Source organism: Patagioenas fasciata, chromosome 1, assembly GCF_037038585.1.
Source record: "Patagioenas fasciata isolate bPatFas1 chromosome 1, bPatFas1.hap1, whole genome shotgun sequence".
NCBI classification, from domain to species: domain Eukaryota; kingdom Metazoa; phylum Chordata; class Aves; order Columbiformes; family Columbidae; genus Patagioenas; species Patagioenas fasciata.
Window position 1 is genome coordinate 107,955,107 of NC_092520.1, and position 12,619 is coordinate 107,967,725.

General features: G+C 39.9%; 1 protein-coding gene across 6 annotated transcripts in view; it reads left to right on the forward strand.

Annotated features, from left to right (window-relative positions):
* Positions 1–12,619, forward strand: part of MAP7D2 (MAP7 domain containing 2) — a 90,983-nt gene that overhangs the window by 38,306 nt on the left and 40,058 nt on the right. For all 6 annotated transcript variants that reach the window (XM_065858236.2, XM_065858245.2, XM_065858263.2 and 3 more), the window contains exon 2: positions 11,840–11,917. In XM_065858236.2, the coding sequence (XP_065714308.1) occupies positions 11,840–11,917 (78 nt within the window). The remainder of the gene's footprint in view (positions 1–11,839; positions 11,918–12,619) is intronic.

The window sequence follows — 12,619 nt, forward strand, 5'->3', positions numbered from 1 at the left end:
TAGAAAACTAGACAGAAGGTGCAACAAGGGCATGTTAGGCTTTTGATGGAAGACCTGAAGGATTAGATGCTCAGACGAGATCAAATAACTGCAAAAGTGACACAGGGAAAGGTTCACATTCTGGATTTAAAAGGGCAAATACTCAGATTCTGCTACTAAATTGTATTATATATTAAGAATTGTATCTAGGAGCCAACTGGGGCATCCAGAGCAGAAGCTGTATGGAATACACTTTGGTAAACTGACCAGAAACATACTTAAAACCATATGTCCATACATAACATTATTGATATGAAGTACATTGGCATAGTACACCTACTAAAATGCAAGAAAAAAGGTTAAAGACAGACATCTAATTGGAAAAGCTTTTCTTCCCTATGAGGGTTTACTATGCACATTCCTAGAATAAATTGTTTTGGTAATTGATGGCTGCTCTTCCTTTCCCATAAATAAATCCACGGGAAGTATTATTAGTATGAAGCACAGTAAAAGCAACATTTTAACTCTTACTCCTAATCGTAGTCAAGTCCACAGAGGATGAAGTTCACTTGATCATGTTCGCTCTGGATTAATCAGCTTTGTGTTTTTGAAGCTTTTGTCAAATCACGGGGCAGAGGTGCTTTCTACATTTGGTGTTTGGTGGCTGCTTCTGTGTAGAATAATACACTATTTCAGTGGTGCACTAGGTAGGGGCAGAGCGAAGTGGAGGTTATTTAAGTTAGTCATTGCTGGGTGCATGCCATGTCAGTAAGTCATCAATGCCTTTTTTTTGTTTTTTTTGAAAGATATATATAGAAAATTGCAAATGGATTCTTGTTTTGGTAAATGCTCTATATTCACTTTGATCACCACAAAGAACAGAAACAACCTAAAGCCTTCTCGAAATCTTCAGTCATCACTGACTTCATGATGGAGGGCAGGGTATAGTGAGAAATGAAGGTAGTGTTAAGAAGTTAATTGTACTGTCTAGGAAAACAATGTAGACATATTGTTGAAATAAATGGCATGCTGACAACACTTGGCGTGTCTGTAGGCATTGTTAGAATTGTTAGAATTGTTTTCTTGATTCTCTAAGTATACTTTTTCTACAACTTGGAGCAAATCCCAAAGCTCAGATATCTACATTGCAGTTTCTATTAAATTAGACTTGAAAGAAAAAAATTAGTGAAAGGACTCTGCAGAGCCATCCCTGTACATACATGTGCAGTAGATTGTTTAAGGTCAGTGCTACAGTGTACAAATTGCTACTTCTGAAATGCTCAGTCCCCAAGCCTCTGTCTCACCAGTGTGATCCCCTTATTTGTAGATAGTAACCTTGTTTTATAATTTTTTTTAGTGATTATCCTCTTTTTTTTTTTTTTTAATGACAATTAATAAGAATATACTGACAAATCTTCGTTTTTACTCAAAACTCCAGAAGAACGCTTTCTGGCAAAACTTGGTTTAGAAATAAGCTGTAGTTTTGCCATGTCATGATTCTGTATGGGTACTTTGACACAGAGGTTGAGTTTGATTATAGGGCTTCTTTTTGTCTCTACCAATTGTCCCACCTGTAAGCAGTTGCTTTCCTGTGGGAGGCCCCTGGCATCTGCATTGCCTTCCAGCCCTGCAGGCAGAGAGGGGCCTCACAGGCAGGCATGGTGGATGGAGTCTGCGAGGCTTCCCCCAAAACGCTGTCCTGTGACCCCTGAGGTTACTTGAAATTAGAGGTTTGCAGCTGCTCAGTACCAGTGCTGTCAGAGTTTCTTTTTGGACAGAAGGAGCTCTGGCAGTAGAATGGTGGAATAACCATCCCTGGAGGCATTTAAAAGGTGTATAGATGAGGCTCTTGAGGACATGATACAGTGCCAGAGTTAGGTTATGCTTGGACTTGATGATCTTAATGGTCCAACCAAAATTATTCTATAATGGACTTGAGCAGCACACCTCAATGCCATGAGCTGGGCTGCTTGACACACACTCCAGGCTACTGCCATGGTGGGGAAATCGTCCCAACTTTCCTCTTTGCTGTGAAGCAGAACTTTACCAAGGGTGGGTTGCAGGGTGGAGGCAGCATGGCTGCCCACTGCTGAGGGCAGCATTGCAGGGGTGGCAAGGCCAGTGGCAACGAAGAGCCCAAGCATGGAGACGGGAGCTCTGCCCAGTACGCTCTTTGAGTTCTCATGTCAGGTAAGCTGTCTGTTCTCTTCAGACAATCATATTTACAAATACAGACTCCTGCCCACCTTTGTCTTAAATTATAGTATCAGGTGTGGCTGCAAGGGTTTGAGTGAGTGTTCATTGTTGTCAGTGAAAAAAAAAGGCACAGTAAAAGGAGAGGAATGGTGCACCTCAGCTGCAGGTCATCTCCTTGCCCACGCGGGGGCTGTGCAAGACTGCAGTGGCTGTGAAGACATCCACAAAAGCTCTTGCCACCTGCATCTGGAAAAGCAGTTTTGTGCTTTCCCTCCGCTTCTCATGTTTTCATGCACTTCAGCTACCATTTGGGAGTGCAACATGGCAGTGAAAATTGTAAAACTATCAAAGCGAAAGATCACTATTCAGTGCCATACACCAGCAAAGCAAATTAACTTGAATAGAAAGTGGGTTTTAGTGTGTGTTTGGGGATTGTGAGCTAGCTGGAGGTGGGAGAAATGGATACTTAAGAGTTTCCATCTCATTTACTGATGCTAAAAATATCCAAATCTCTTAGTGAAATGCTAGTTTTCACTGAGCTCTGAGTATCTGAAACCTAGTAATAAATATGTAACATCAGCATATGTTGATGCATAAATGTATATTGCAAGTCCAGAAACACTGTTAAGGAGGAATTGAAGTGTGCTAGGCAACAGTATAGACACAAAGCTATTGCTTCTAGTTCATTTTGGTGACAAAAGTTTTTGGAAAGAAAATTAAATCATTTAATTTTGATGTGTATATTCCTAAAATGAGCTTGTTTATGTTGAGTTCACTGAAACGGAGAAACAAATGTATGTGATCCTAAAACATTTCCTGTAGATAATTTGGGCAAAATAACTATGATTTGAGGCTTACTGTCCTACAGTGAGGTTTTTTCTTGCAAATGTCGTAAGGTGAACTAGGCAAGCAGCGTTTATAGAGACTCTCCTTCCAAAAACCATGTCTTCCATTTATTACGATAGTATGTGAGTGATAGATGGGACCTCTTTTCAGACTTGGGTGAGGCATTCAGGGGCTTCCTGATGCTAACAAGGTATTTCCGTCTTTTCTGTATTAACAAAGTTGTTATGCTGAAGTCAGTGAAACTAGTCTGTGCAAGTTAGTAAATGCATAAATCCTAAATACATGTTGGGACAGTTGCTAATTCAGGAGATATGTGCAGTGAGCAAATGACAGAAAAAAATATTTCTGTACTCGGAAAAAAAAAAAATCTTTCTTGTTTGTGTGTTGGTTTAGTATTCAATTTCCAGCTAGTGCCAGCTATTACTCCTTGGTGAACCTATTTCCATTTAGCTTCAAAGTGCTAATTGATTTAGAAGCAGTGTTTGGTTTTGTTTATTCCCTTTTTTTATTAATTCCTGTATTCATAGTCTTTCAGAAAGTTGCTGATTTGATTCCTGCACTGCCCTCCCTGGAGAGAATTTTAGGATTGTTTACTTGCTCAGGGAGCAGGTTTGAAAAGGATGGCTTTCCTTGGACACAGAGTGTGTGTGTAGGAAGAATCCATGATAAAGATAGTGTCATGAATCCCTTTTGGGTTATGCTTTTCTTGTTCCACTCTCATAAATCTCATGTAGTTAGGTATCTGAAGGGGGAAAGGGCTATGTCATTATTTTGGGTTAATATTCTTGAGGGCTCTTTCTGGTAATATAACTGAAGTTGTGATCCAATCAATTTCAAATTGATTTTCATGCATAATTTTCATACATCTTAAGTGCACCTGCAAATTTGATTGTCTGTCTTTTACACTGAGAATTTCTACATTTACTAGAAAAAATATTTTTTTTAAAGCAGGTTGGCAGGGGGTAGGCAATAAAATCTCCAAACCCTAACCCTACCAAAACCCTCTTAACCCCTGCAAGAAAACCCCTGAGCCCCCCCAAAACACCTTCTTTAGACTGTTTCGAAGGATAAGTCTTAAAAATCATTCATAGCTGTGATTCTGATGTTGTGTGGTGTCTTTTTTTAATAAAACACCTCTGGAAATTGTCCATAAACTTAGATCATACAGCAAATGTGTAACTTAAATCAGTTGTAGTTAGGAAAATGACTAGACATTTTGTTAACAACAATTACAAATCAATGAGAATCTTCAGGCCTTTTTTCTGATTCTTCGATCAAATTTCACAATTTTTAGTCAACATTTAGTTTTTTATATAAATATCTTGATGCTAAATTCTGCTTCTGCTGATATTCTGCAAAAGATAAAGCTCTAGAGGCTTGCATGAGGGTAGGAGTGGCACCAATACCTGGTTGGGTCCCTACCTGCCAGGTTGCTTTGGAGCCAGCGTTAGAGCTGTGCCTGCTGTGATTCATAGAATCATCGAATCATTTTGGTTGGGAGAGACCCTTAAGAGCATCAAGTCCAACCATTAACGCAGAAAACTTTCTATTAAGTCTTTTGCCTTTAGATTGGCAAATAACTTCTGAAAACTTTCCATGCTCAAGGATTCTGTGTTACCACCAAGAAATGTTTTGAATAGAATTTGCTTTGGCTTAAATATCAGGAGGCTGTTTCATTTGTCCTTCAAATTATTTATTTTTAATTTGTATGCATGCATGAGCTTCCCTCTGGTGGATGACTACCAGAGCAGCAGCTGTTTTGAAGCTAGTGTTAGAGCACTGAAGAACTGTTAGCTAAGGCTTTGCACATGTTTACAAGTATGAACATTTTATTTTATAGTAACACCTTACAGGAGGCTATTAACAGTGGTTGCCTGTTTGTCTTCTGGAAGAGGAATAATCCCATTGCGGGATGAAAGATGTGTAATAAGCAAAAGGAGACCTTTTTTTCCTCCTTTCTCCCTCCCCTGTGTGAGTCAAGAGTCTTGGAAAGTGTTATAAGTGCAGAGAAAGCAAGGCAATATGACATACTTCCTTGGAGTAAAATGGCAAGGCAGGTCTGTCTTTTATCCATATTTACCATCTCTAAGTGTCTCTACACAGGCTTTGTTCAGTAGTGTATAAAATCTGACATATGTGTCCACAATTTGATAGTTAGTTAACTCCACAGGTACGTGTTTGTGTGTGTGCTACAAAGATGAACTTTTCAGAGGAATAACGGTGCTTCTAAAAGTCTTTGAGAATAGTTTTTCACTTAAGCTTTGTGTGAAGTTATCTGCAGTCATACAGTAAACACAAAATGAAATGGAATTTGTGTGTTTACCGGCTTCTGCTATTAAAATTACTATTCATGAACAGTAAAAGGTTACAGAACACAAGATTAATATTGAGGTTTTTATATCTACTTGCATAAAAGTTCTCTTCGTGCATAATACACATTCACCTACACAGAGACCTTTCTTTTTGAAGACAAAATTTTTCAATTGTAATAATTTTGAAAGAATTATCTGGCATCTGTATTGACAAAGATAGGAATGCAGAGGCTTTTAAAGTAACTGCTGAACTTAGAAATGCTATATTTAAACTTCTGTTTTCATAAACACGAGTGATGCAGGGTTCATTCTGAAAAAAATGAAGTAAAAATAAAACAACCTATGGTTAAGTTATGGCTCAATCTCTACCATTCACCTCCCTTTTTGTGCAATTTTTATAATTACCTGCAGTAAGAAGCTGAAGGGATACACTAGAAGGGGAGGAAGATCTACCTACAGATTCCAGGTGCATCCGGGGTCTGCTGTAGTTTGAAATACACAGCTAGAAACATTCATGTGTGTTAAAACTGGGAGGAAGACACTGGCAAACTCTGGTTCAGCCTCCAGACTGCTTTCTGCCTGAGAGGTTATAGAAGCACAAGAATAAAATGGCAGCGTAGAACACACATTGATACAGTGCTGCTGCTTTCTGCGTGGTTACTGTGTGGTAGCGACCTGTTCAGTTAATTATTAATCTAGTGTTATTAGTTATCTGGTGTTTTCATGAGTAAAAACATTTTTGCTAATGTATCTTATCAGTACTCTGTGTGATCTTGAGAGGCATTTGCTGTGTCTGCCTGATGCTGGAGTCTCCATGGGTCACTGTTAGGACTGCACACAGTGTTTATATGCAAAGCATCCCATGGAGCTGATGAGGTGTCGTGGGCTCATGCAGAACTGAAAAGATCCACTTTTTACATTTTAGCAAGATTTTCCTCCCCACGCAGTAATTACAGCATTTTTGTTGCTATACGTGATCACCAGGTGACCTGTATGTACTTTATGAATCATTGTAAAGTTATTTGGCCAGCATTTTGGGGCTGATTTTCACCTTAAGTAAACACACCGGCAAGACATATTTTGCTACTCTAATCTTTGTGTAAGTATTGTGTACAGCTGAACTTCTTGATTCAAAGGAATAATTTGAAAATCCAGGGTGGGGATCATGAAGCAGACACCTGGTGACACTTTGTGTCCCAACTGTTAAACCTGAGTGTGTAGGTCCCTGACAGCTTCCCTGGCCTGTCAGCCAGGCTGCTTCTCAGACAATTACCCTGGGGTGTTTGAAATGTCATGGCGTTTGGCAGCTGAGTCTGCCTTTAATGATTTCATCTACTTAACATCTTTATAGCAATAGATAGCCATCGTGGTATTCCAACTAGACGTAATGGAAAATGTCCCTTTTTTCTGGTTATATTTGAAATCCAGTGTGGCCAACATAAAAATAAAACAGAGTAACTGAAAGTAGAAGAATTCTGATTCTTTGTATTTAGATTTTTGAGTGCAATACAATAAACAGTGGTGGGTTTGGGGTTTTTTTGTTGTTTTGTTTGGTTTTTTAAATAACTGTATTTTTTAAAGTTTTCTTTATCAAAAAGGAGGACAATCCACTAAATCTTACTGAACTGCAAAGCCCTTGTGTTGCTTGTGTGTTTACCTGAAAGGCTCTCAGTGATGTAGAATAATTAAAATGTAGAAAAAGTGCACTTTACTAATAGAAAGTGTCATCCAGGTACAGTCACATGCACAGTTTCTTACCTTTTTTTTTTTTCCCGATCAGAGTATAGTCAGTAACTAAAAACTTAGAACATAATACTTTTTTGTTCAGTACCCAGAGGGAAGCAGTGGCAGGTGGAAAAGATTGTTCTTCATTGTTTCAAAGAACAGTCTCAAGGGAGAGAAAGCAGGTTTTTAGGGAGCAGAACCTTGATTTTTATAGACTGAGATTAGGTGATTTGAAACAACGGAGTTTGCCAGCAGAACAGTGGGTGTAAGTGCAGGGACATCTCGTGCTGAACTGCTATATAGACCACGTCTCCACACCCCTGGCAACGCCACCCTTTGGCAGAACTGCATCCAAATCAGGAATTCCACCAAGACAGCAGTGTCACTGTAGATGACACGTACTGTGACAAAGGTCTAAAAAAGTTGGATGGTGTCATTTGGAATCGGTGAAAGTCTAAATGTGTCAAACGTGGTCATGTAGGATGGCCAAAGTTCTAGGTATGTAGAAAACTGTTATGTAGAGCTGGGCTTAGATCCCCAGCTGACTTTCCTTCTGTGTTGGGGTGCCTGCTATCAAGGGCTTTGTCTGCTATATATAAATACGTTGTGAAACCAAATACCATGAGATGTTATAGAGGACAGAAGTGTATGTGGGTTCAATAACAAAATAGGACAAAAAACAAAAATCAAAACCACCAAAAATGGAAGCCCTACCTGCTGGCAGTTACTCAGGTGCAAATTTCAGGAGAGGAGGTGTCCAAGCAGCTGGTTTGTCCTTCCAAAATGTACTCTCTGCTGCTAGTAGCCAGATTGTCCTGCTCCCATGCTTGTTTTCTCAGTTAGAAACAGGATACAGATTTGAAAAGATAGAGCTTGCGTTGTCTCTTGCTGGGACAGGACAGCCTTCCTCCCTGCCTTGAGCAACCACCAAGAGGCTTACGCAAGTGGCATGTGGAGCAGAGCATAGTGCGTGTGGATGTGTTCTGGCACTGTTTCGTCACTCTGCATAGGTTTACCTTGCCCATCAAAAAAGGTTGAAGCAGCAATTCACATGTCAGTTTTTACTTCTGTGAATATTTATTTCAAAGTAACATTATTGAAAGCATCCTGCAGCATTAGATAGTATATTAGGTAGTATATAATCACTGCTGCAGGACTGCTGATGTCTTTTTAACTGGTTTTAAGTTATGGTATTTTTCTTTAGAAATCCTTGTTGTAACAGAGTCCCAGAGGAGCAACTGGCCCTCTTCAGTCAAAAAAATAAGGCACAGTCTCAAGGAATTAGCCCAGCACTTAAACATGTGCCTTTCAGAGAGGGGACCCTTTGGAAAAGGAGTTTTTGGGAACAACTGGGAGATGGATTAGAAGTATCAGGGATTTGTGTGTGTGTTGTTCCTTACAATAAAATCTTCGATGTTGTTGCTTGGGCAGTTCCTTGTTATTTTGCAGGTCTAGGAATAAAGGGTTGTTAGAGAATTTTCTGCCAGTGTCTCTTTGTATTTGTTGCTCTGGTTGGCAGAAAGCACAATCAGCCTGCATTTACGTCCTGACTCTTAAACATGTCGTTTGCTGCTATATGCCTTTCTAACTTGAGGGATCAGAGGATTATCTGTAAATATGAGAAAAGCCCAGGATAAAGCTGAGTATACAGAATATGAACCTGAGGTTGCTAATGACAGTGAAAGCTTTTTTGCTGAGGTGTTTTCTTTTTTATGCAAACCTTGTTCTGCCCTCTGCAGGCATTTCGTGTTAGGAAACAGAGAGGGCATTATGTTGTTTTCATGGTAGAGTTACTTGTGCTGGCTTGCTGTTTGCAGTCTGCTTTACCAAACAGAGTTTGAATTCCCGTTATCAAATTTCTTGCCACAGGTAACCTATGCCTATTTAGTGCGTGAAGATGTGTAGTAAATACACTAATTTTAGCCTTAAAAATCATCCCAAGGCACATGTTATTACCCAGCAAGTAGTCCTTCAAAGCTGTATTTACTTTCTGAAGGCAAGCAAATTTCTGATTTTTGGTAGGCATGCTGACTCGTGAAGCCAAGTACTTGCATTAAGAAATGCTAGTATTGAGGATGTCCGTGCTATTTTAGTGCTAACCTTGCTGCATGCATATGCATTTGATGCCTGTACTTACTAAATTGCAAATTATTTTCCTCCCCAGTTTTTTGCACACTGGTGTGTTACACATGTAATGAGCAGCAATCCCAGGTATTTGTTCTTTCATCTGTGATATAACCAAGTCTGAACTGCTGTTCTTCAAGACTTCAGATTATTGTTCTGTCTGCTTTCCAGTTTCAGAAGGAAATGGAGCAAGAAGCACTAATCACTTGGTTCACCACTTGAGGATGTTCTTATTATGCACTGAATAAGCAAAGGAACCTAAAAGGAAAAAATGCATAATATATATGTAAAAGGAAGCAAAGTAAGGATTGTACAGACTGTTTCAGTTCTGATACATCCTCATCCTAGATCTTCTTTTAATATTACCTGAGTGGGGTTGAGATCCAAGTCCTTGAGAAAGCCAACCTGAAAAATTGTTCAGCAACTTTGGATAGCTGTGGTAGTTGTGAGCAAGTCCTGAGCTTTCAGATCCACTTCTGCCAGTTGCATTCATGAAGCAATCAAAGTAGAGACAAGTTTGCTGTAATTTTATTGACAAGCATAATGAGATGTATTTTTGTCAGTGAGTTTCACAGGTGGTTGCTGAAAGCAGGAGAGTGATGAGTCAGTGCAGAATTTTGTGAGCATAATCCATGGGCATGGACTATCTTGCTGTCCTTCTCCCCATCTCTACAGTTTATCCCCATCCTAGTTTCCATACTTCAGGTTCCACCTCTCCATCTGAGTTGCATCCCTTGTAGCAGAAGGCCTTAGTTCCTGCCTCTGCTCACCTCTTTCCCTTTCTTTAGCCTCCACTTGCTCTCAAGCTCAGTCTTCCCTCTTTGGGCTTTTGATCCAGTCTTGATTTCACCTCCTCTGCTGCTTCTAGCCTAAATTGTAGGTTTCATGCTGTTTTGACTTTCAGATTACTGAAAAGCTTTCCATTGGAGCTGTAATTTAACTATGCTGTGACAACAGAATTCCCCTTCTTGGCTGCTTACTGCAGACCCCTTCAAAGTAGTTGCGAACCTTGGCTGTGGTTGCTTTACTGAGCTTTACTTGTTGTCTCTTCTCCCTGCTTGTCAACTCTGATGATAAATGGCAGCCAAGCAAACAAGTGGACTAGGATGGAAGTAGGATGGCTCTTTGGTCATAAACAGATATGTATTTGACCCACAAATTCTAGTTGTAATTAACTAGCTGGGGAGGTATAATCGCAATTTTCCAGAGGCCTGGCTGCTGTAAGGTAGTCTCTGTGTGCAGAGGAGGATTAGAGATAGTGTTTGAAGCTGCTGCCTGGGGAGAGAGCAAGCTGTTATTCTAATGGGGAACAGCTGAGACCTGCATTTTTCGCCTGGGACCACCAAGGCTGGTTTTCAGCCTTCCTACAGAACAGTGCATTTTACAGAAAGGCACTTGCTATGCAACATCCTTGCTCGCACACACAAGATGCCCTTGGAGAGCAGCCTGTAAATGTGACTTCTCAGGAAGACAGTGGGGTTATAATCTAAGTAACTTTTCCACTCATATTTATCTGATAAAATTAACAAATGCAGTTCTTAGAGCAAAAGGGAGGGGGACTTAATTGTAATTCAGTGACTCAGTAGGGAGCCCAAATAATGATTGCAAAGGGTGTAAACTGTGCTGTGAGACACTGTGCCTATTTGCACTGTAGCACTGCCAAGACCCCAGGAGATCCTGAAAGCAAAGAGAAAAACAAAGGTGCTGGAGGCCCCATCAGTTGTTTTAAAAGGATACCATCCTCTAGCTGGTCCATCGAGTCGCTGGCTGAAGCCTGCCAAGTGAGCACAGGCTGGTGGGCTTACCTGTGCTATTGCAGAATGTCCGTGGAAGAGCCTACCAAGGTCTGGCTGCCTGCTTCTTCCCAGGCACACAGGCAGGGGACCCCAGGGCACCTCCTGTGTCATGCTCTGCCTGCCTGCTTGAATTGCGCTTTTTGCTGGCTCACGCCATACAAAACTGCAGTGTCTGGATACAGGTACAAAACATCCTTAGGCAACCTCCTCCCAAACAAGTAACCTGCATTTAGGTACCAACTCGAGGAGGAAACAAAGTGTTTCCTACCTGGAAAAGAGGGCAGGAGGGCTGCTGCCTCCCTGGCCTCATCCAGCACTAATTGCTGGTTGCCGAGATGAGCTGGTGCTGTGGTGGTTTCCTGTGGGCAGGGGAGCTCTGAGGCTGTGTTAAGCCGTAAATAACAAAGGCTGGGACTCCATATAGCATTAAACTATAAGAGCACTGCGTATGACTTTTACTGCTTTCCCGAACCACCTTTGCCTTTTTTTTTAGCCAAAAACTTCAAAAATGCGGTTACTAACAAATATGAGTACGTGTTAATTGCATCCTTATGGTTTTCCCCAAGAAAACTTCAAGTTCTAAGACAAGCGCTGGCAGCATGCTTGTTTGCTCTGAGAAGAGGAGTCAGGCATTTACATTGAAGAACTGTGCTTGGAGTCCAGCAGTAGGTAGGAGACTCTGCTCAAGATGGATCTGAATCCCAGCTTGTTAACCCACCTGCATACAACTGCAAAATAATTTTTGTTGTTGGAGTTGTTAAATGCAGTAGTTATGACTTATCTTCAGTGGCTTTTTTTAGTTCTTTTAGATACTTTAGTTTTACTGACACCTTTTTTTTTTTCCTCTCTCCCTGATTTCAGCCATTGATGGATTTCTGAAAACAGATGAAAGACAAAGACTGGCAAAGGAGAGAAGAGAAGAAAGGGAGAAATACCTTGGTAAGATTGCAGGAGGTGTATGTATTATTTATGTATATGTGTTAATAAGCTTAAGTTACTAACACGACTTTTATTTCTGTTCCAAATTTTAAATGTTGTGGTTCAGTGTGTTCCTAGTCTTTTGCTTATATTACTACTTCTAAATTAAATTATAAAAACCAAATTAATTGATGTCATCTTTGATTTCAATTTGAGTATTTAACGTTTTGTAGTTAAAAGCTGACTTTCTTCTTTGGTGTATGTACTTTTGAATACAGGTTTATGTGTAAGATATTGACTGCTGGGATTCCGGTTTGTAAAAATACCGAATAAGCCTTGAGTAATACCCAAGGTGATATGAAGGATAATCTGGTGAAACAGCCTCAATTTTAGTCTATTAAATTTTAGCCATATTAAAAGATATTATGAAGTTGTTAAGTATGGCATAAAGCAGACACTTTCCCGTAAGTTTTAAAATTAGTAATCTTTCAAGAGAATGAAATAAATTGATTCATTTCCTGAATGACATAAGCATTGATTTTTGAGTTTTAATAATAGTTGTTTTCAATCTACCAATACTTCCGAATACCTCCAGGGAAACATTGAGGAAATTTTGCAAGTTTTCATATGCATATATATATACACACACATTTAGAGAGAGAGAGTGTGTGTGTATGCGTATATTCAGTTAATTTATATAGAGGCATATACATATATATGAAT